The sequence below is a fragment of the Loxodonta africana genome, chromosome 4 (genome assembly GCF_030014295.1).
Source record: "Loxodonta africana isolate mLoxAfr1 chromosome 4, mLoxAfr1.hap2, whole genome shotgun sequence".
NCBI classification, from domain to species: Eukaryota; Metazoa; Chordata; class Mammalia; order Proboscidea; family Elephantidae; genus Loxodonta; species Loxodonta africana.
The window spans coordinates 29165882-29190964 of NC_087345.1; the positions used below are offsets into that span (position 1 = coordinate 29165882).

General features: G+C 40.1%; 1 protein-coding gene across 4 annotated transcripts in view; it reads left to right on the forward strand.

The window, feature by feature from the left end:
- Positions 1-25083, forward strand: part of GNPTAB (N-acetylglucosamine-1-phosphate transferase subunits alpha and beta) — a 112782-nt gene that overhangs the window by 84517 nt on the left and 3182 nt on the right. For all 4 annotated transcript variants that reach the window (XM_003405293.4, XM_023538866.2, XM_023538871.2 and 1 more), the window contains 13 exons: positions 62-223; positions 1031-1210; positions 1421-1591; positions 3340-3463; positions 4600-4803; positions 5856-6913; positions 10334-10533; positions 10879-11098; positions 11813-11926; positions 15224-15309; positions 15574-15672; positions 20097-20264; positions 23748-23838. In XM_003405293.4, the coding sequence (XP_003405341.2) occupies positions 62-223; positions 1031-1210; positions 1421-1591; positions 3340-3463; positions 4600-4803; positions 5856-6913; positions 10334-10533; positions 10879-11098; positions 11813-11926; positions 15224-15309; positions 15574-15672; positions 20097-20264; positions 23748-23838 (2877 nt within the window). The remainder of the gene's footprint in view (positions 1-61; positions 224-1030; positions 1211-1420; positions 1592-3339; positions 3464-4599; positions 4804-5855; positions 6914-10333; positions 10534-10878; positions 11099-11812; positions 11927-15223; positions 15310-15573; positions 15673-20096; positions 20265-23747; positions 23839-25083) is intronic.

A 25083-nucleotide genomic window follows, 5' to 3' on the forward strand; every position in this document is an offset into this window, starting at 1 on the left:
TGTTTTGTTTACTTCTTTGGGGCTCAGGTTTTGTATATATAACCCTCTTGTTATTTTATAGTTGCAGTTATATTCAGATGCAAGTGTAGCACTTCTAAAGTTGAATAACCCCAGGGGTTTCCAAGAACTGAATAAACAAACTAAGAAGAACATGACCATCGATGGAAAAGAACTGACCATAAGTCCTGCATACTTATTGTGGGATCTGAGTGCCATCAGCCAGGTGAGGGGTGCAGAGATTCTTTTAAAACTCAAATCAAAGGTTTAGAATGTTAAGGATTTGTAAGTCATCAGGTGAGGAGAAGGAAGAGGACCTGTAGAAAGGTGAGCTGAGTGGACCTTTCTGATTTTCCAGCCACTACCATTTTTACCATTGGTAGTCCCTGACTTACTATGGGGTTCCGTTCCAATGACTCCATTGTAAATCAGTTCTGACGTAAGTCAAGTACCTCACTTTTTTTTTGTTTTTAAGTTTTCATTATTATTGCTTTTAGTTATAGTTATCCTTGTAAATCTGATCTTTATTTGGCTTTGGGGGTTGGAAATATTACATATAAACTTACAGATACATTTTAACATTTTATGTAGTACATATTTCTAATGATAAGATGTACAAAAAAAGACATAAGTGCAGTTCATCGTTACTTGAACATGTCGTAAGTTGAAGACTACGTGTAATTGCAATGATATAGAATTACGTTAACTCAAGAATATTTTCTATAACGTGGCTTAAAGAAATGCTGTGTCTTTGAGGTTTTTGTTTTTGTTTTTTTTTAAATATGGTGAGTCTTTTGCATTTTTTGTAACATTTAAAAGTAGGACTCAGTCTCTAAAAGTCTGCCGGAGCACAAGTTGAAGAATGTTATCAATATCAGTGTCATTGAATGGCACATGTAGAAGTTATTGAATCAATGTATGTCCTGCTGGGAATATGCTCAACAAGAAAAGTCTGCCAAGGCACCCTGAGAGCAGAGGGGAAAGAGGAAGAAGAGGATGTTTTACTTTCTCATGCCCCAACTGTTTTTCTCAGTCTAAGCAGGATGAAGATGTGTCTGCCAGCCGTTTTGAGGATAACGAAGAGCTGAGATACTCATTGCGATCTATCGAGAGGCACGCACCATGGGTTCGGAATATTTTCATTGTCACCAATGGGCAGATTCCATCTTGGCTGAACCTAGATAACCCTCGAGTAACAATAGTAACACACCAGGTACATGACTTTCCAAATACGGCAAGGCCATGGGTTCCTTTCCAGTTCTTTTATTGTGGTTCAGACGTATCTGAGATTTCATTTCCCTTCCCCTCCTTACCTCCATTCCTACTTTCTTTAATTCTCCCTTTCTTTTCCTTTCCAAACCAAACCAAACCAAAACCTCTCATTCACCCTCTCTCTTTCTCTCGTTTTTTTTCCTATTAAAAGGACGTTTTTCAAAATTTGAGCCACTTGCCTACCTTTAGTTCGCCTGCTATTGAAAGTCACATTCATCGCATTGAAGGGCTGTCACAGAAATTTATTTACCTAAACGATGATGTCATGTTTGGGAAGGACGTCTGGCCAGATGATTTTTACAGCCACTCTAAAGGCCAGAAGGTAAGTACCTAAGAGGAAAGGATGCCTAGCTTGGAAAGCACTTAGAAGTTATAAAAGGGAAATCAGGAAATCAGTCTATTATAATACTATATTCAGATTTGATCAGGTAAGTGTTTTTCAATGCCAAGCTCAGGAGAGCTAACAATTAGGGAGTAAGGACATTTGCTTCCCTGCATTCTCAGACACCCAGAACCCATTCTTCCCCGACCCTCTAAATTTTCTACTGCAACAACAGCACAAGAAACGGAATCTCTATGAAACACAAAATCATGGGTAGGATGTCAGCAAAATGGCTGAGACAGAAAGGTAGCTCAGTTTCATGGATGAAATTTTGTTTAAGACAGCCAGTCTTGCTTGGTTTTGTTTGAGAGACAGGATGGAGAGGTGGTTAAGAGCAGAGAGGCAGGGACCAGCTGCTTAGGGCAGATCCTGGCTCCACCACTTCCCAGCTCTGGGCGGGGACTTGGCCTCTCATCGTCTGCATTTCCCGTCTGCCTAACGGGGAAAGTACGAATATCCCCATAGCATTGTTGGAAGGGTTGTGTGATAAGTTAGATACTTATCACCATAAGCTTGTAAAGTTATACATCTCTGTAACTAAATGCTAACAGCCCAGAGCTATTTTTTTTTCTGTTCTTGTTTATGCCACCCAGCTGTGCTCATTCTCCCATTTGCCTGTTCTGTTGCTGCCTCTGTGCTAGGTTGTAGGGCTGCAAGACGAGCTTGTGGCTTACCAGGGGAGACACACACACAATCAATGACTGTGTACAGTGATTTCAGGGCTGACAGGTGTGCATGCCTTCGTGCTAAGGAGTAGGAGCACAGGAGGTTTAAATCAGATAGGGTTAGGGAAGAGTTCCCATCTGAACTGAGTGTTGAAGAATAAGTAAGAGTTAATTAGATGAAGAAAGACATTCCAGGTAGACAGAGTGTGCAGAAACATGGAGGTTTTAAGAGGCAGATGTATTTTTTAAAAATAATTTTAATTAAAAAAGTTAGCCACGAGTATCACTCATTTTGAAAGCAGGCAGGTTTGCAATTCACAATACTGTAAACCACTGTGTTGATTAATTATCACCTAATCTAATGCATGGAGATAAGGATACTGAGAATTCATCTGCTGCGTTTCTCAGTCTTGAGATAAAATTATACAGAAATACACTTGGGAATTACTGATAGTTGTCACAAAAAAGCAATGACTTGTATTACACTTCCCATTTGCTTTGACATGGGTTCATATTCAGACATTTGCTTTTAAGTCTGACATTTGAAATCTATTTAAAAAATAGATTATAGACCGTGTTGTAAGAAACTAATCCACAAATTGAGTCTTTGCTTCCATCAAGGTGATCCTTGTTCAAATCTCCCCTGCCATGCCCTTAATTCTGCAAAGAGCTCATCTTGGAACTAAGATTCAACTAAGCAGAGCCTGCCTTTCAGACTTCTCTCACATAGGGGCACCCTGAAATGCCCAGATTTCAGAAAGTCCCTTCACTCTGCTGAGATTAATACAAGTAACTGGGAAGGGATAGTGTTGCCCAGAAAGAACTGCCAGCACAGCAGGACTTACAACACCACTGTATGTACAGATGAACTTTGAGCAAAATATCCCACGTGACTGTAAACAATCAGCCCTTGGAAAATTTCAGCCTTTTCTGGGGGCTCTTTGTTTTGTCTTTTTTAAGCAGTTAATTTGAGTATAAAAAAGTGTCAGAAATCCTTTTACCGTCTCCGGTGTTTTCTCATAGGTTTATTTGACCTGGCCTGTGCCAAACTGTGCCGAGGGTTGCCCGGGTTCCTGGATTAAAGATGGCTATTGCGACAAGGCTTGTAATAATTCGGCCTGTGATTGGGATGGTGGTGATTGCTCTGGTAAGGATGTATTGAAATGTAATTTGTTCATGTTTACTGACTGTTTTCATTCTTCAACATTATTGAACATACACGTAGACGTAATAAACATTCTTCATATATTGAATCAGTAATCCAGAGACTGTTTGGAGTTGACATGTGGCCCAGTTACTCCTTTTATTCCTTGTTGAAGACATTTTCTCATGTTGGTCCTGCACTTGAAAATGCCTTTTCTTATTATTTAAAACACGAAAATCTGCAGTACCCCTAATTATGGAAGCTCAAGCTCTGGAATCACTCTGACTGGTTATATAGGAGCTTGTGCTGGTGGCTTTCAGCAGTAGATTGCTCTCGGTCAATGAATGACTAAAGGAGGCAAGAGTAGTAAACATTTCTTCTCCCTTTCTCACATGCTTATATTTCGACTTTTTGATAACAACTTTTTACATTTATTTATTGCCTTTAAATTTATAAAGCGTTTTCACACACGTTAGCCATTATCCGCTTGAATTTTCTAGTCCCCTAAGAAAGAGAAAATATGTACGTAGTTATCATCACCCCCAAATTACATATGAGGAAATGGGCTTGAAAAAGTGTTGCCTATTGCAGAAAACAAAGCTTTGCATTGTGTTCCCATCAGACCTGTCAGATGCACATTTGAAAAATATATGCAGTGGCAGGGAGAGAATGCAGACATAAATAACTCTGTGCTGTCCAGAGAACCCAGCCCCTCGTAGAATATTAAAGTCAGATAATGAAAGGAAGGTAGTTGATCAAGGGTTTGCAGCCGTATCAGGTCACGTTTTTAACAGCACAGTAGTTACAGTCTTTGAAATAATCTGCCCGTCCTGTTTTCCTGCTCCCTGCGCCTGTCTGCACGTGGCCCCTTTGAGCATATTTGAAACCTGTACTTCTGGCTTCCATAGCTCGTACGTGCCAAGGTCTGGTCATCCCATGACCTGTTCACTGAAGTGATGGTCCCTTTTCAGTTTATTTTTGTCTTCAGATAGGTGAAATCTTCTACTAAAGAATGAAATGAACCTTTTCTAACTGAAATCATTCATCAACCCTGAAAACATTAATAAGGAACTATCTTTTTTTTTTTTTTTCAAAGTCAAGCATGGTAAGACACACTGTCTTTTTCCTTTCCTCTATAGGTAACAGTGGAGGCAGTCGCTATGGTGCAGGAGGCGGGGGCACCGGCAGTATTGGAGTTGGACAGCCCTGGCAGTTTGGTGGAGGGATTAGCAGTATCTCTTACTGTAATCAAGGATGTGCAAATTCCTGGCTTGCTGATAAGTTCTGTGACCAAGCCTGCAATGTCTTGTCCTGTGGGTTTGATGCTGGCGACTGTGGGCAAGGTATATTTATTGCCATAAAAACGTCGTACAAATAAGGGAATAAAAATTTTCGATGAGTGGAGGACTTTGGGGTGGTTGTTATTACTTAGTTTTTCTGCGTAAACCTGCCTAGGTTCCTAATACTGCTGTAATAGAAATACCACAGGTGGGTAGCTTTAAAGAACAAATTTATTTTTTCACAGTTAAGAGGCTAGAAGCCTGAATTCAAGGCTCTAGGGGAAGGTTCTTTCTCTGTCGGCTCTGGGGGAAGATCCATCTGCCCCATTGTTCCCTGGTTGCCTGGCAATCTATCTCCCACATCCCACCTGCACCCATTTGTGCTTGCTGGCTTCTGTGTCTGATCCATTCTTTTTATAACTCAGAAGTGATGAGGTTTAGGACACACCCTATACTGATAGAACCTCGTTAACATACCAAAGATAACCCTGTTCCCAAACAGGATTACATCAACAGGTATAGGGGTTAGGATTCCAACAAATATTTGGAAGGAATACAATTCAGTCCTTAACAACAGTACTTTTTCTAGCCTTGCATCCAAACCAGTTGTAAGTGAAAAATAACAGAGCACAGATCTTTAGAAAACAGTATACACTAAAGCGCTGTATTTCCCTGTTGTTGCTACGGTGTGATTTTTCTGAATAAGCAAATTATTTTAGCTAAAAATGCCTGTGAAGGTTTAATTTGGAAACAATGAAAGGAGAACAAAAATTCAGTACATAAGGGTGATTCAAATACTGGCCCCTGTTGATGGCTTAGTAATGGAAGTCATTTGGGCAGAAAATGGTATTTTTTCAAATGGATAAAAAGGTGGAAGTTGATTATTGAAATTTTCTATGAAGAACAGAGTCATATCCCTACCGTGAGTCAGAGTTAGCATTCAGGGTTCATGATGATGATTTCCTCAGTTAGTAGCTATTGTATTAGAAGTTCTCATTATTTTGAAATCAGTTTAGAGTCAGTCTTAGAAAGTGAAACCTCAAGCTCAGATAATTAAAGAAAAAGAAGAAAAATGCCTCGTTTCTAAAAAATCATGTTTGTGTCTTTTCTTCTAGATCATTTTCATGAATTGTATAAAGTCACACTTCTCCCAAACCAGACTCACTATGTTCTTCCAAAAGGTGAATGCCTACCTTATTTCAGCTTTGCAGAAATAGCCAAAAGAGGACTTGAAGGTGCCTATAGTGACAATCCAATCATTCGACATGCTTCTATTGCCAATAAATGGAAAACCATCCACCTGATAATGAACAGTGGAATGAACGCGACCACAATACATTTCAACCTCACATTTCAAAATAAAAACAATGACGAGTTCAAAATCCAGATAACAGTAGAGGTTGACACAAGAGAGGAGCCAAAACTAAATTCTACCACCCAGAAGTCTTACAAGCATTTGGTTAGCCCCATAACACTTCTTCCAGAGGTGGAAATCCCGTTTGAAGATGTCCCTGTGGGAAAACGCTTTCCAAAGTTCAAGAGACGTTATGGTAACACAACAGAGATCCCCCAAGAGGAGGCAAAAATCCCCCTGGTCAATATTTCACTTCTTCCAAAACAGGTCCAACTAAGTCTCAGTAACTTGGATTTGCAGCTAGAGCGTGGAGATATCACTTTGAAAGGCTACAATCTGTCCAAGTCTGCTTTGCTGAGATCATTTCTGATGAACTCACAGGACGCTCAAGCGAAAATAAGTGAAGCTAAATTAACAGATGAAAGAAATGACAGTTCGCACGCCCCACTGGAAAAACAAATTCACAAAAGCATCTTGGCAAACAGCTTAGCATCTGAAAGATTACAGAGGCCTACTTTTCCAGCAGTGACGACAAAGATGAAGGATCACCCCCAGGGCCTGAATCTACCCCAGGACTTGGAGATACAAAAAGTAGGAGGCGGAGGTGCATCAAATGCAAAGCTCTCCTCTCTGATTGTCTCACATGTGACAAAAGAAAAGAAAGGGAAAAAAGAAGAGAAAAACAGAGTGGAGGAAAATCCTAAAAATAACATAGGTGTTAATGAAGTATTACCTGGAAGAAAACTGCAGCATTATATAGAAGCTTACCCGGGCTTTCTGCCATGGGAGAGAAAGAAGTATTTCCAAGATATCCTTGATGTAAGTTACATCCAGTCTTATTCTTTCCCATGCTCAGGAAAAATAGATTACGGTGATCCTGTGATTCATAACAATGTAATGATAAAAACCAAAAAACCCATTGCTGTTGAGTCAACTCCGACTCATAGTAACCCTATAGCACAGAGTAGAACTGTCCCATAGGGTTTGCAAGAGCGCCTGGTGGATTTGAACTGCTGACCTTTTGTTTAGCAGCCGAACTCTCAACCACTGCACCACAAGGTTTCCAATGTACTGATAGCTAGGGTCTATACGGGACCCTGGGTGGTGTAAACAGTTAATGTACTCGGCTGTTAACCCAAAGGTTGGATGTTCTAGTGTGCCCAGAGGCTCCTCGAAAGAAAAGCCTGGTGATCTACTTTTGACAAATCAGCTGTTGAAAACCCTATGAAGCACATCTCTACTCCGACTCACATAGTGTCACTGTGAGTCGGAATCAACTGGACAGTAACTGGGTTTTTTTTTGTCTGTTTGTTTACCATCTACAAAATACTGTCTTCTGCAAACCACTGAACTAAGTGCTTTTCTTATATGGTTTCATTTGATTTTTTCCCAATAACCCTAATAATAAAAGTACCTTGCAAGGGGTATTTACTGTTGTGTCCCCATTTTACAGTTTTGATAACAGCCTTACTGTGAGTTAAGAGATTTAGCCAGGGATGGGATCTTATCCTTATGCAGCTTGTTGTGATTTCAGAAATGCTTTTGTGTACATTATGCTAGTCCAGTCTGACATTTTTCCCGTTTTATTGATTAAAAAACTGAGGCTCAGATAAGTGCATTAGCTTCTCCAGCAGCACAGCAGCAGGTCAGTGTGGCCAAGCTTCAAACTTGGGGTGCTCTTCCCTCACACCCCGGGCTCCACTCTGCCATGCTGTCATTTGAACATCTCCAAAGTGCCGTCACTGTGCTAACCGCTGGGGAGTACAGAGTGATTTGGACAGTCACTGCTCCTGGAGACCAGCTGGGAAGACAGATTCATGGATAAGCAATCGTAGTTATGTAGCAAGTGCCTCTGTAGAGGTATGGGCAAGAATTCCAGAGGGAGAATTGATTAACTCTGCCTTGAGAAATTGGGGAAGACATCCAAGAGGAAGTGCCCTGTGAGCTGACCTTTGAAGGGTGGGCAAGAGTTGACAGTACAAGAAAAATAGTGGGGTAGGTTGGATGGTGAAGAAGAGGAGTCATGAGTAGGTGTTAGGCTGGAGAAAAGTGGGTGAAGGGGGAATGACATCTTATTCTTCAGTGTCCTCTGAAAGTATCTTGTGTCTGGCATATTAGACATTTACTAATTGTCTAGTGAAGAACTGAGGCGTTTTTGCCTGTGTTTATTTCCTCACTATTTCCCCCTTCGCTTTGCCTTTTTTTTTTTTTTAATTACAAAAGCACCATAGGTTAGTGGTAAAAATGACAGGCAGTGCAAAAATATACAGTAAAAAGGCAAAGGTTCTTCCTCCCTCCTTCCTTCTTCAGTCATCCTCTTTGAGATAATCACTCTTAATAGTTTGGTGGGTGTCTGTCCTAGTTACCTAGTGCTGCTTCAACACAAGTACCACAAGTGTTTAAAGAACAGAAATTTATTTTCTCATAGTTCTGGAGACTAAAAGTCCACATTAGGATCTTGGCTGCGTTGATTCCTTCCTTGTGAGTAGCCTTGGCCATTCCTTGGCTCTTTGACTTGTAGACAGCCCTCACATGGCATGTCTTCCCCCTTGTGTCTCTGAGTCTATCCTGGTCTTTTTATAACTCAAAAGTAGGACTTCCAACTGCTTTGAACCCCTGCTGAGAATTTGCATTTCTAGTAAGTTCCTTGCTAAGAATTTGCGCTCCCACCCCCAGATATACTGAATCAGAATCTACATTTTAACAAGATCCTCAGGTGATTCTTAGGTCTAACTTCCTGGGAACTTGTTAGAAAGGCAAATTCTCAGCAGGGGTTCAAAGCCCTGCTCAGAAGCAATTAGGTTTAGGATCCATCCTACACTGAGATGGCCTCATTAACATAACAAAAGAAAAGGCCCAATTTCCAAACAGCGTCAGATTCACAGGTATAAGGCCCAAGAATTCGACATATATTTTAGAGGGCCACATATCCTTCCAGTCTTTTTTTGATAGATATGCAAACCTATAAACTAGTTTGTTTTTCAACAGTGAATTTATATTGTGCATGTATTGCTCTGCCTTTGCCTTGTAACTCAGTAGTACAGTGGGCAAAGTAACCACAGCAGTACATTGTTCTTTACAACAGCTACAGTTACTTCCTTTTTTTATGCTTGTAAATGTTACAGTAAATATCTTTGTATGTGTACCTTACACTTGAGTAAATTGTTTCTGAAGGTGGAATTGCTAGGTTAAAGTGGCTGGTATATAAAGTTTATTTCCATGAACAGTATATAAGAGTACATGTTTCTCTACAGGCTAACCAATACCAGTTAATATCAATCTTTTTACATTTTTTATCAGTTCGAGAAAAAAAAAAGTTTCCATACAGAAAATTTCATCTCCTGTAAAGTGTGTTCATTTTCTTTGCCATTTCGTTTTCCTTCTTACTGGTTTTGACAGGATTCTTTATACTTTGCATCATTAACACTATTATATGGTGACACCAAATGTGTTTCCAGTTCTTGTCTTCCAAGCTCAGGTGCTTTCTGCTTTGGCATCACTGGTAGAAATAGCTCGATATTATTATATCAGATTTGTTTATAAATACGTTTTTAAATGTTGCATCGAATTGGCTGTGAAATCTCATGGCCAATGACCAGTGCATGAAGAATACCCTGAAAACAGACCTTCAACACACAGCTTTTGTTCTCAAGCCAGTGTTGGTGAGACAGACTTTCACTGAATCCAGTTCGGTCCTACTGTTAGGATGCTTCAAGTTAGTGCTCATTTAATTTGTCCCGCATGGTCAGTCACCAAAAAAAAGCCACACTTGTTCCGGTCAAGTCGATTCCAACTCATAGCAACCCTGTAGGACAGAGTAGAACTTCCCCATAAAGTTTCCAAGGAGCGGCTGGTGGATTCAAACTACTGACCTTTTGGGCAGCAGCCTGAGCTCTTAACTGCTGCACCATCAGGGCTCCAGTTAGTGACTAATTATTGCCACATTATATAAGATGGTGCCTTTATTTACAAAGTACATTGTTGTTGTTAGGCGCCGTTGAGTCAATTATGACTCACAGTGACCCCAGGTGACAGAGGAGAACTGCTCCATAGGGTTTTCTAGGCTGTAATCTTTATGGGAGCAGATTGCCAAGTCTTTCTGCCTTGGAGTGGCTGGGTGGGTTCAAACTGCTAACCTTTTAGTTAGCAAATTAGTGTTTAATTGTTTTGCCACCAGAGCTCCTTAACAAAGTACATTACTAAATGTAAAGGTGTGTATACATGGAACTCTCTTTTCAGGAAGAAGAATCACTGAGGACACAATTGGCGTATTTTACCGATAGCAAGCATACTGGGAGGCAACTGAAAGATACGTTTGCAGATTCCCTCCGCTATGTCAATAAAATTCTAAACAGCAAATTTGGATTCACGTCTCGGAAAGTCCCAGCACACATGCCTCACATGATTGACCGAATTGTTATGCAAGAACTGCAAGATATGTGAGTCTTGCTTGTGTTTGAGTTGCTTGCATGTGTCAGTCCATCTCATTGAGGGTCTTTCTCTTTTTTGCTGACCCTCTACTTTACTAACAATGATATCCTTCTCCAGGGACTAGTCCTTCCTGATAACTCCCAAGTATGTAAGACAAAGTCTTGCCATCCTCCCTTCTAAGGAGTTTTCTGGTTATATTTTTTCCAAGACAGATTTGTTGTTTTTTCCATCAGTCCATGGTATAGTCAGTATTATTCTCCAGCACCATAATTCAATGGCGTCAATTCCCACAAATGTTAGGGACTATTTATATTCTGAATCTGAAGAGTTCATCCTGTCTTATATTTGGACAGGTTCCCTGAAGAATTTGACAAAACGTCATTTCACAAAGTCCGCCATTCTGAGGATATGCAGTTTGCCTTCTCTTATTTTTATTATCTCATGAGTGCAGTCCAGCCACTGAATATATCTCAAGTTTTTGATGAAGTGGATACAGACCAATCTGGTATCTTATCTGACAGAGAAATCCGAACACTGGCTACCAGAATTCACGACCTGCCTTTAAGTTTACAGGTATTATATTTTTTTCTTAAATTTTGCAACATTTTAAATGAAATTTTTGATTTTGCCAGTTTCTCTTTTTCCCTTACAGATTTCAGTTCAATGCAATTAAAAATAATTCTTATTATTTAGCGAGGGTTTACAATGAGTCTGTTTTTAATGCCAGAATTCAAACTAAATTTCAAGTTAGTATTTTATGAGATTACTTTTTAGGGTTTTCAGCAGGGATTGATATTGTGCTATTTGGAGAAGAGCCAGAGTATACCTGCATGTAAGAATTTTGTGGAAGGCCCGTTTAGGGGCCCTTCAGGTGTGGTTGGCTAAAGATCTCAGCCAGACCCCTAACAGTGTACAATCCACACCATCCTGGCTTCCTCTAGTTCCAGGAGTAGCAAACTCACCAGTGGAGAGTACCAAGATGAATAGGGCTTCATAGCATTCCCTCTGGTGACCCCTTTGGACCACCTTGTGTGAAATGGTGTCTCACAGAGCAGTTTGTTCTACTTTGAAACAAGGGTGAAATATTTACATTTGTATTGTCTCACTCTACTCTTTTTTTTTTTTTTTTAGGATGTCTTAATGTTTATCTTAAGAATATATTGTCAAATTCTCCTTGAAGATAGTATTTAAACTATCTTCAAGGAGACCTATACAAGTTTTATTTGTAAAACCACAGTCATTATTTAAATACACATAACAGGTTTATTCTTTTATTTTGCTTTTTAGGATTTGACAGGTCTGGAACATATGTTAATAAATTGCTCCAAAATGCTTCCTGCCAATATCACTCAGCTAAACAATATTCCACCAACTCAGGAAGCATACTATGATCCCAATCTGGTAGGTGGCATGAGTTACTTTTCTGTAGAACAAAACATTGTATGGGTGTACAACAGCTTGTTGTTGTGTGCTTTCAATCCATTCCAGCTCATAGTGACCGCATGTGACAGAGTAGAACTGCCTTATAGAGTTTTCTTGGCTGTAATCTTTACAGAAGCAGATCACCGGTCTTTTCCCCACAAAGCTGCTGGGTACATTCGAACCTTCAACCTTTCAGTTAGCAGCCCAGCGCCTAACAGTTTGTGCCACCAGGTCTCCATTTGTACAACAACTTATCAGGTGTCATTTACACCATTTAAAAACAACAGGCAAGTTTTATATGTGTGTGTTTGGTGGAAAGTAGTGGCACAAATGCTCCAGAATCATTTATATCTTGCTGTAGAATATTTTTTTCTCCTGATGGATATTTTAAGCTAATATTCAGATTGGTTGCTTATATTCCATGGGTAGACATCCTGTTCACTACATGTGGCAGAAGATATCTTGAAAGCATTCTAAGTGCCCTGGGAGAACAATCCTGGGGTTGAATATTAACCAAGGAAGAAATATTCATCAGACGAAGTGCCATCTTTCATCAAAGCTAAATGTTTCACGCTGGCACTTTCTTGATCTTACCAGAAGGGGTCGGTGGATAATTTGTAGACAACTACACTGGGATGCCATGAAGCCCTGGTGGCGCATTGGTTAAGTGCTCAGCTGCTAGGCGAGGTTCGAACCCACCAACTGCTCTGTGGGAGAATAAACCTGGCAATCTGCTCCTATAAAGATTATAGCCTAGGAAACCCTATGGGACTGTTCTACTGTGTCCTATAGGGTTGCTATGAGTCTGAATTGACACGACGGCACACAACACTGGGGTGCCACCAGGCTGAAGTGATTGCAAGACTGGCTTCTAAGATGTATCCCGATTTCAGAGAAGATGTAAAAAACCATGCGTCTTAGAATTGGAGAAACAAGGGATAAAATAGCCATTAACATGTTTATAGGTAATTTTTATTGGTATACAGAAAAATGCTTACAAAATGAAATGAGGTGGAAAAAAAAGGAATGTAGCTCCGTAGACACAGTATGATTTGAAATACAGAAAACTCTCACACCCATACACACACGAAAAGATGATGTGATAGCAAGTTAAATCAAGGGTAATTATTAATCCTTTTCTTTTCGACGTAGATTTTTGGTACATCCTGTGATGAATTAAGAAAAACTAAACCCATTGCCGTTGAGTCAATTCTGGCTCGTAGCGACCCTATAGAACAGTAGAACCGCCCCATAGGGTTTGCAAGGAGCGACTGGTGGATTCGAACTGCCGACTTATGGTTAGCAGCCGAACTCTTAACCACTGCGCCACCAGGGCTTTGCTTTTGTAATCAGTTCATACCAGTTGATATGAATCAATAGGTCGAGGAATAAGACTAGGTCTGGGTTGTTGGTTCAGGGGAGGTCTCACACAGCCCGATAACATATTAGTAGCTCATCTTGTGGCCTCAGCAGTTTCTTCTGGATCTTTGGCACAGTCTCGTTGGATAAAGTACTTTATGCTTGTGAAAAATACTTTGTAAAGTCTAGATTACTATATAAATGTTAATAATCGTTTACAGCTATGTTTTTCATGAATAAAAAGGTATATCTGTAATCACAATAGGTTTTTATTCTTTCCTGCAGAAAGAAGTCTAAAAAAACATTAGACATTAGATTGCATAGGCTGAAGGATGTTCTCAGTTACAAGACTTTTTAAACATCGATAACTCTCTTCTACCTCCCCCAAATTTGGCGTTAACAGAGCAGTATAACAAAGCTAATTCAGTCAACTCTAAATCACCCGGATGTAGATGATCTGGTTTAGATCCTTTTTTTCCCCAAGTTTATGTATTTGTCAAGAATACTGTAGTTTCTATCTGTTGTCAGGGATATAGGCACACTCTACCTCCATTAGGGGGAAAGTGGGCCCCTGTGAACTCCAGGCTGCCCTAACCTGTCCTTTCCCTGCCTTCCTGGTCAGCAGCCCCTGAGTGTGGCTAAGACAGGGGAGGGAGGAAGGAAAAATGATGTTGGGTTCCCCCTCAACCTTTCTTCCTAACCAATCCCCTTTGATCTTTGCTTTCTTCTGGTCGATGCAGTAGTTGTGCTGAAAGATCACCTAAGGCCTCAAAGTCCAGGGAACTTCGTTATGGGTAGAGCATTTTTAGCTTTCTCTCAAGGCTTCTCTTTCACCCACCCTTATTTCCACATCTGTCCTTTCACTCGTGTCTCTTTCCTCCTGTAGTGTTCTTTCCTTCTCTTGCAGACATTGTATTCGTAGTGAGACTTTACAGACTCCTACACGTATATAGAACTTGCAGAAGTGGGTTATTTTCTGAGGAAAGATGATATACCTGTATAAAATAGCCATTCATCTTGCTATTATAGGTATGATGAGAGATTATTGAGAGATTTTAATTTTCTTTTGAAATATGTCTGTCTGCATTCTTTAGCAGAATAATATTTCAGTGTTTTCCAAATTTCTGGAATGAGATTTAGAATTAGCACTTAGGAGAGAGCTAAGAACTAAGTAAAGCTGCTTTGCTAGTAATTAAGTTGGTGTTTTGAAGCTCACACAAATAAACTTTTAAAGCATAAGTACTAGTTCTTTTGGCAGCATTAGTTACATTGCTTGAGTGAACTTTTATCTTAGCCAAGGTGTTGGCTTTATTTTTGTAATTAACTGTGATTACACATGAGATAAAGTATTTTCTAATTAGACTATAAGAATCACAAGTTAGCTTATGAGTATAGTATAGACCACTTCATTATATTTTGTGTTAGAAATTTATTTTCTTTCTGAAGAAAAGTATAACAATAACTTACAAGACTGTTGTAACATATAGTATGGGGTAATGTGTGATGGAAGTCCCTGGGTGGTGCAAACAGTTTGTGCTTCACTATGAACCAAAAGGTTGGAGGTTCGAGCCCACCCTTTGGCACTGTGAAAGAAAGGCCTGGCAATCTGCCTCCATCAAGATTACAGCCAAGAAAACCCTACGGAGCAGTTCTACTCTGTAACACATGAGGCTGCCATGAGTTGGAATCGATGTGATGGCAGTGGGAAATGGGAATTAAAATAAAACTTTATTTATTAAAATAGGTGGCCAGCCTGTGAGCTGTAGTATGCCAATTAGATTTTTTAAAATATTGCATTAAAAATCATTTATCTTGATTACTGAGTTTTCTTGGTTTGTAACTGAGGTGAGTGCCTTATTCGCTTCACCCTAGCCCTGGCCCCGATGTAACCTCTGGCCTCCTTGTATTTCCTCACAGCCACCAGTCACTAAGACTCTAGTTACCAACTGTAAACCAGTAACTGATAAAATCCACAAAGCATATAAGGACAAAAACAAATATAGGTAAGTAGTATATACGTATTCTTTTCATTTAGTGTAAGAATAATTGCAGAGGTCTGGCATTTTCATAATTTGACAATATCTTATCTACTAAGAATTCTTTTAAAAATTACATGGGATTGTTTTCTTTAGTAATGTTGAAATATTACTTAATTCTGTGGATGTCAGGTCCACCGAACCTTTCAAAAAGTTTTTTTTTTCCATTGAAGTTTTGCTTTTCATATCCATATGAACATGTAAATTTTTAAAATATGTTCTGATAATTAGGTTTGAAATCATGGGAGAAGAAGAGATTGCTTTTAAAATGATCCGTACTAACGTTTCGCATGTAGTTGGCCAGCTCGATGACATAAGGAAAAATCCCAGGTACTGGTTTTCTTAAATTACGTTTAATTTTGCAAATAAATATCAATAAAGGGCAATAGAAACAGAAAGAAAAAGCCAAAACCCAAATCCATTGCCAGTGAGCCAATTCCAACTCATCGCAACCCTATAGGACAGAGCAGAGCTGCCGCATAGGGTTTCCAAGGCTGTAATCTTTACAGAAGCAGACAGCCACACCTTTCTCCCTCAGAGCGGCTGGTGGATTCAAACCAGCAACCTTTTGGTTAGCAGCCGAGTGCTTTAAAAAAGCAGAGAGAAGGGAGCGATTTATATCTCTTTGGAGCAGATGGGAAGGCCTTACAGTGGGAGGTAATGACTGAGCTGGACTTGACCAAGAGGTAGGAGTTTGGGAAAGATCGGAAGGTCCTGCATGTAGAGAAACATACTCAGTCCCTGCCTTGAGTTCTTTTGGGTATATACCCAGGAGTGGGATTGCTGGGTCATATGGTAGTTCTATGTTTTACCTTTTGAGGAACCACCAAAATGTTTTTGGAAGTCTTTTTTGATACTTTCTTATTGTTCTCCCCATTTAGTCATTATTGGTCTATAGCAATATCTGTGGGAATTTGCAATTACTTTTATGTATTTGTGCCACTTTGAAAAGTTGTTGGGATGAGAGAATTCATAGACATCTTCACGATACATAAAAGGACAGAGTTATTAAAAGGTTACATGGTGAGTTGGGCTTCTCCAACAGTGTCAGCCAGGCCCAGCTACCTCGAGTGTACTTGAACAGGTTTTATCATTTTTTAACTCTTGTTTGTTTGCTTTGTTTTGTTTTACTATAATGGGGTCTCATTGTTAAGTTAAGAGCAGAAAATCAAACTTCTCACTGGCTTCAACTTTAAGGACATTCTTGTGTGTCTGAGTTTTATGCTTAGGATGGCTGCAGCAGTCCTAGATGTCACTTGTGGATGTCGCCTTGTTTCCAGGCAGAAAGGGGCCACCTCTTCCTGTGTTTCTTTCCCTCTAGCAGACACTGCGAAGGGGAGAGATTCACCTAGACCAGTCAAGGGCTAATTCTGAGGTTGGAGTGGGGTTCACCCCTCCTGAGTCAGGTCAGAGGCAGAGAATGCTGAACAAAATGGAAGTTCTCTTAGGAAGGAAGGACTGGGGAGTGCAGTGGTGTTTGGCGAGCGCTCAGCAGTGTCAGCTTTAACTACCCTGTGCCCACACGTACCCTTTGTCTCATTCGTAAACTTTTGCTTTAATTTTTCCCTCAATTAGGAAAGTAGTACAATAACCCCCATAAACCCATAATCTAGATTTTCTCACTGTCAACACTTTGTCATATTTCCTTTCTCTCTCTCTCTCTATGTGCATGCATGTGTACACATTTTTTCTTTTTGGCTGAACCATTTGAAAATACACTGCAGACATCCACACACTTTACATCCGATTATTTCATCATGTTTTCCGAAACAGAGACAGTCTGCTTTATACCAAAGACCATTACCACACATTTTAAAATTTTGATTCAATAATACCATGTAATACACAGTTTATATTAAAATTTGCCCAGTTGCCCTCAAGTGCCTTTTATAGTTGTCTGTCTGTTTTTGATCCAGGATACAATGAAGGCTTAGGCCCCGCATTTGGTTTTAGAACCCTTTAATTTCAAGCATTCTCCAAGTTTAGAGAATAGAATAATGAATCTTTGTGTACTCATTACTCAGTTTCAACAATAACTGATTCATGGTTGGTCTTGTTTCACCTAAATACTCTCCCTCACTACCATCTCCCAATTATTTTTAAGTAAACTTCAGACATTGTATCCTTTCATTGTAAATTTTCCAGTGTGTATCTCTAAAGTATAAGGACCCCTAAAAACGTAATACAATACCATTATCACATCTAAAAAAATGAATAATAATTCCTTAATGTGATCAACTCTCTGGTCAATGTACACATTTCCTCAATTGTCTTATATAAACATTTATTTTCTGTTTTTAAATTTGTTAAATTGGTATCTGGTAAAGTCCATTCATTGCAATTAAGTTTATAGGTTTCCCTATTTCTCTTTTTTTAACTGATCTTTTTATATAAAAAAAAAGATCAATATGTGTCAAAAAATCTAATTGTATATTCTGTAGCTTTTCTATACTTCGGATTTCTGTAATTGTATACCAGTCGTTTAGCCTATTCTATGTCTGTTGTATTTCCTGTACATTGGTAGTTAGATCTGAAGGCTTTATCAAATCTTTTTTTTTTTTTTTTAATTTTGGTATATCTACCAAAAAGAATTAGTCGATGTTCAACCATTTCAAGAAGTAGCATATGATCAGGAACCGGTGGTACTGAAGGAAGAAGTCCTGGCTGCTCTGAAGGCATTGGCAAAAAACAAGGCTCCAGGAATTGATGGAATATCAATTGAGATGTTTCAACAAACAGATGCAGCCCTGGAGGTGCTCACTCGTCTATGCCAAGAAATATGGAAGACAGCTTCCTGGCCAACTGACTGGAACAGATCCATACTTATGCCTATTCCCAAGAAAGGTGATCCAACCAAATGTGGAAATTATAGAACAATATCATTAATATCACATGCAAGCAAAATTTTGCTGAAGATCATTCAAAAATGGCTGCAGCAGTATATCGACAAGGAACTGCCAGAAATTCAGGCCAGTTTCAGAAGAGTATGTGGAACCAGGGATATCATTGCTGATGTCAGATGGATCCTGGCTGAAAGCAGAGAATACCAGAAGGATGTTTACCTGTGTTTTATTGACTATGCAAAGGCATTCGACTGTGTGGATCATAACAAATTATGAATAACGTTGCGAAGAATGGGAATTCCAGAACACTTAATTGTGCTTATGAGGAACCTTTGCTTAGATCAAGAGGCAGTTGTTCAGACAGAACAAGGGGATACTGATTGGTTTAAAGTCAGGAAAAGCATGCGTCAGGATTGTATTCTTTCATCATACCTATTCAATCTGTATGCTGAGCAAATAATCCGAGAAGCTGGACTATATGAAGAAGAACAGGGCACCAGGATTGGAGGAAGACTCATTAACAGCCTGCGTTATGCATATGACACAACCTTGCTTGCTGAAAGTGAAGAGGACTTGAAGTACTTACTAATGAAGATCAAAGACCACAGCCTTCAGTATGGATTACACCTCAACATGAAGAAAACAAAAATCCTCACAACTGGACCAATGAGCAACATCATGATAAACGGAGAAAAGATTGAAGGTGACAGGGATTTCATTTTACTTGGATCCACAATCAACAGCCATGGAAGCAGCAGTCAGGAGATCAAAAGACACATTGCATTGGGTAAATCTGGTGCAAAGGACCTCTTCAAAGTGTTGAAGAGCAAAAATGTCACCTTGAAGACTAAGGTACGCCTGACCCAAGCCATGGTATTTTCAATCACACCTCATATGCATGTGAAAGCTGGACAATGAATAAGGAAGACCAAAGAAGAATCGATGCCTTTGAATTGTGGTATTGGAGAAGAATATTGAATATACCACGGACTGCCAAAAGAATGCACAAATCTGTCTCGGAAGAAGTACAACCAGAATGCTCCTTAGAAGCAAGATGGCGAGACTGCATCTTACATACTTTGGACATGTTGTCAGGAGGGATGAGTCCCTGTAGAAGGACATCATGCTTGGCAGAGTACAGGGTCAGTGGAAAAGAGGAAGACCCTCAACAAGATGGATTGACAGTGTTTGCAACAATGGGCTCAAGCGTAACAACCACTGCGAGGGTGGCTCAGTACCGGGCAGTGTTTCATTCTGTTGTGCATAGGGTCGCTATGAGTCAGAACCGACTCGACAGCACCTAACAACAACAACAACTTCAAAAGTGGTGTCATACTTACCTGCTGTTTTAATACATCTTCAGTGTAATGACTTTTGACTTGAAGGAACTTGAAACAAGTAGGGAAGCACAACCCATAATCACTTTTGCCAGAACTCTAACTTGATTGAAGACATATTAAGTAGAAGTCAGCAAACTAAGAGAATCTGTAGCTGTAGCATACTGTCTCTGTTTTAATTCTCTATGGGACCGCTCTTATGATATAACCATCAGTTCATAGATCTCAGTTATAGAGACAACTAATTTTTTTCCCCAGCTGCTAACAGAATGTTCCAGTCAGTTAACTATATTGATTGAACACTTAGAGGACACACTAAGTAAAAATCGTTAATTCACTCACATCGCTAGAAGGCACATTTAAGATTGTCTACCCCAGTTCTCATGGTTTACAAGCGAGGAATAGCTAAAGAATAATTTTATGGAACATTACTCCTGCAGAGAATTGTATCGGTAAATGCACCAACGTGGGGGCATAAATTTGTTTAAAATGTATTTGGAATCCACATTCCTTATCTTATTAGGTCACAATCATCCGTATGATCATCAGTAATCCTGGGTCTCTGTTACTTCAGGAAATTTGTTTGCTTGAATGACAACATTGACCATAATCATAAAGATGCCCAGACAGTGAAGGCTGTTCTCAGGGACTTCTATGAATCCATGTTCCCCATCCCATCCCAGTTTGAGCTGCCAAGAGAGTATCGCAACCGTTTCCTTCATATGCATGAGCTGCAAGAATGGTAAGTTCTCATATTTCATATATTTATATATAAATATAAATATATTTCATATATTTATATTTCAGAGTGTTGAAATACCTTTAGTGTGTTATTATTTGCTCTGTAATTTCTTTGCAAAAATACAGTTCGCATTTTTATTGAGCTTAATATGTGAAAGACACTTATTAGCACTTTAAGGGATTTGAAAAAATATTTAACTGAGAATCTTTCAGTTTACCCCATTGCAGTAGAGTCGATTCTGAGTCACAGCAAGCCCATAGGGCAGAGTAGAGTTTCTAAGGCTGTAATCTTTACAGAAGCAGACTGCCACATCTTTGTCCCAAGGAGTGGCTGGTGGGTTTAAACCACTGACCTTTCGGTTAGCAGGCTAGCACTTAATCACCGCACCTCCAGGGCTTCTTCAAAAACCCACTGCTGTTGAGTTGATTCCAACCCACAGCGATCCTTTAGGACGGAGTAGAGCTGCCCCATAGAGTTTCCAAGCCTGTAATCTTTATAGGAGGACTGCTAACCAAAACGTTAGAGGTTCAAACCCAGTAGCCACTCCGTGGTGGAAAGATGTGGCAGTATACTTCCGTAAAGATTTACAGCCGCAGAAACCCTATGAGGCAGTTCTGCTCTGTCCTATAGGGTTCCTATTCCAATTTGATGGCAGAGGTTGGGTTGGGTTGGGTAATCTTTACGGGAGCAGATCATGAGGTCTTTTCTCCCATGGAGTGGTGGTGGATTCAAACCACCACCTTTTCAGTTAGCAGCCAGGCTTTTTACTGCACCACCAGAGCTCCTTTGAATTTAGTGGGAACTTTAATCATTTATTCAACTGCTTGCTGACCGAGTATATAGATGACGGGGAATATCAATTCATAGGAGCATGTTGTTCCGTACACAATGAGAGGTATGAGGAGTAGGTGTAGGCTGAGCTGATAGTCAAGGTATTAGGTGCTCAGTTGATGGGTGGCTGAGGGAAGCCCAGCTATTATAGGATTCTTTGATTGTTGGGGCAGTGCATTAGCTGTGATGGAGCTTTTGGCTTCTGGGAAAATGGAATTAGGCTAAATTCAGAAGCAAGAATTTCAGAAAATGTTAAGGGAACATTGAGCAAAGGTTTGGAGGTAGAATGATCCAGAAGTTTTAGGGGCTAGCCTGGCTCAGTTGGAGAATTCCTATAGTGAAGTTGTGGGAGATAAGCCTGGAGATGCATTGGAAACCATTTTATTCAGAGCCTTGACAACCAGATTGTCTAGTTAGCCTTTATAACCAGCTGGAAACCTTTATAGATAATGAGCAAAGAATTGGCATCTGGTTAAGAGCTGTATAGTATAGAAATTATAGAGTTGTGAAGGATGAAGACAAGGGGAGACACAGAGGTAGGGATAACATTTTTTGATGTCTTTCAGAAATAGCAAGGATTGGATTCTCAAATTTTTACTTTCCTTTAGTGTAGAGGAAAATGGTCTTCAGATGGCCCCAAGTATTATCTCCCTCAAATACATTTTGTCATTACATTCACCTTAAGGGCTCAATTGCATAGGAGTAGTTTGAGAAGACCTTGATTTCTGAGTTGTGCAAATGAGACGAATCAGATACAGGATATTAAGGATTTAGTAATAATCTTTCCTTTTAAAAATGAAAATATATAGATATCAGCAAAGTACACGGTAATTGTGCAATTTACCCAACTCCAAGGTACCAAGGAGTTCTAGTTGCCAAGCTCTGCCAGTTTCCCCTCTGAAATCTCTCTCAGGTCCACCTATTGCTTTCTCCTTATTCCCTGGGCTATGTCCATGGTTCTAGGTCTGTTGTAATACATATTAATTGTCTCCCTGCCTCCAGTTCTCTGACAACCCTGCCCCACTGCTAACCCACCAATCCCATGCTGCTTTGTAGAAACTTTCCTTTTTCTCTTTACTTTTACAACCTGCACTCTTGAGTCACCTGTTATCTTTTCCTTATTTCCTGCATTGGCTTTCTTCCTGTCTCCATAGAACCCTGTTCCTTCCCCCCTTAGTGCATCTGGTTATGCTCGCCTTCCCTAGTAGACTGAGTCCTCTTCAGGGGCAAAGACTGTGTCTTACCTGTCGCTGAGTTCACAGTGCCTCCCTAGCACCTGGTAGGTGCTCAGTGGATGGGTGGTTGAGGGAACCTCAGTTCACCTCCAGCTGTTATAGGGTTCTCTGATTGCTGATGCGTCACATTAGCTGTGCTGTAGCCTGTGGCTCATTAGCTCTTTAAATTGCATGTGGGCTCTGAATGATGCTGTGAGTGAGCTAATTGTGATCCTGTTAACAGAGTTAGGAAATACAGGAGGAACAACAGTGTGTGAGAGAGTACACGTGTGATTTTGAACATGTGATTTGAGGTAGAGCTATCCACAGTGAACAGTTGTAAATGAGAATCTGGAACTCAGCACAGAGGACTGAATTTGGTAGTTATTAGCATATCTTCAGGCCTTATGCTAAGTATTTTTTTAATCTTCATAACAAATTACCCATTTTCAAATTACAGGTGAGGAAACTGCTGTACTGCCTCTCTTAATCCTCGGTGTCCTGTAGTCTCCAAATCCAATGGATTCTACTCTCAGTTGCATATTTGTTTTCATTCCTGCTGCCCTAGTCCAGCCCCTGATTCTTGCATCATACCTAGACTAACTGGACTCATTTCTCCATCCATCCTTCAAATGGCCACCATTTTTACCCTGATTGTGTTACCCCCACCCTCACCCCTGCCATCTTACCTCCTTCCCCGCTGGAGTATTAAGTCCAAATCCCATTGCATGATTTTCTAGAACAACCACAGTTCATAATCACTGCCTCCTCCATGGTTTGGTGCCCACTGCAGCTCATGTCCCGAACTTGGCTCAGTCCTGCAGGACTCACCTTGTGACTCTGACTCTGCTGCCGGTCATTCCCTTCCTCGGCTGGGTGCTTTCTCGATTCCCTTCAGAGCTTGAATGAATTAGTATCATTTCTCTGGTGCTTTCACATTTCTCTGCAATTTTCCACAAGAATTTGCTTTTTTGTATTATGTCTCTGTGTTCTCTGGTGGTTGTTGTCTGCATGTCTGTGACTTTCCATGTTAGGGCAGTGACCTTATCTTGTTCTTCTCTTTGTATCCACAGCATTTATTGGGTGAGTGAGTAAAGGAAGAAATAAACATGAGTAACCCAACCCAGTGAACATGAGTGAATAAATAAAAATGAGTGGAAGAGTGGTTTTGTTTAAATCCTAGCGATAGTTTTCTTTTGAGGTCCTCTCTGCTCCCTGGATAACTTTCTCTAATGAAAGTATAAAGTCTACTGTGATATAGTGAAAAATCTGAGCTCCTGATGGGAATATATATTGTGTTAACATTTTTGAACTGCCTCCAAGCAATATTTTTTGTTTTTCACAGTGTTGTTTTTTGCAAAACTAATATATGACTATCACTAATGACAGAAAAACCATACTCAGAGGTACATGTTTGCTTTCTTCTCTCTCTGAACAGGAGGGCTTATCGGGATAAATTGAAGTTTTGGACCCATTGTGTACTAGCAACATTGATTATGTTTACTGTATTCTCTTTTTTTGCCGAACAGGTAAGTTTTCTATATTTTATGTAATTATTAAATGATATTCTTGATACATTAGCATCTGATTATTTTAGAAAATGGTATAAATTCACAACCAGAAAATTTTAATTTTTACTTTTGTTTCTTACATGTTAATATTTCAGGGATATTTAATAATAGGCAGCAGCCATAACAGCCTTTATTCACGTCTTCTAAATCTAATACCAGTATTCTTTTTACCTGGAACTCAATAGATTAACTTGCAGCTGTCAGGCTAAAACCAAAACGCTCTAAGGACTTTTCACCAAGAACCTACTTAGGATCCTTGTCTGATTCTGGTTTTTTATGAGTCGTCAATGTTCTTCCTTTCCAAAAGTGATGGCGATATTTTGGCTTCAGACCTTACTCTGTTCTGTGGCATTGCATGTGGTACACACACTTAGTCTCCCACTTACCTTTCCTGTGAATTGCCGGGAATCCTCCCTCATCCTCTCAGCTATCAGTCCCTCCCCACCCACATACAGCCTTCTTGAGGTGAGAGGCCAGAAGCAGAGAGAGGGCTTGAGTTGGTAGGAGAAAGATTTGTGAAGTAAAAAGAAAGGATAAGAGAATCCCTCAGTGACTGCAGGGATGAAGCAGTCTGAAGAAAAAAGGATTGAAGAAGGAGGGGAATGAGGGTCTTCACTAACCTGACTTAGGCAGGGCAGGCGAGCCTTGCCTGGGCCTCCATTTAAGATAACCGTTAAGTGGGGCTTTTCTAGCTGTGACTCAGAGGAATCACACCAAGGAGGAGGAGGAGGCCCAAGTTCTGAGATAAACAGAGACTGGTGGTGCAGTAGTTAAAAAAGCAGTCATCTGTTAACTGAAAGGTTGGCGGTTTGAACCCAACAGCCACTCTGCCGGAGAAAGATTTACAGCCTTGGGAACTCTACAGGATCACTGTGAGTCGGAATCAACTTGACAGCAGTGGGTTTGGTTTGGTTTTTTGGGACTTTCTGCTACAAATGGAAGGAAATTCAGGAAATGGAGATTGGGCAGGCAAGCAGGACTGCAGTTTAGCCTTCATCTACTTCCCGGGGAATATAAGCCTTGTTTGTGGTATTTTTTGCCATTGTTCCTGGCAGGTCAGACTCTAAGGAAAAAAAATCTCTAAGCGTGTGTACTTGCTTTTAGAATAGAAGTCCACTGAGGAACCTGCGAGTCTGCTATACGCTGGCTGGGGATGGGGAAGGAGAGGGACCCTGGCTAAAAGGAGCAGCTGGTGGCAGTGGA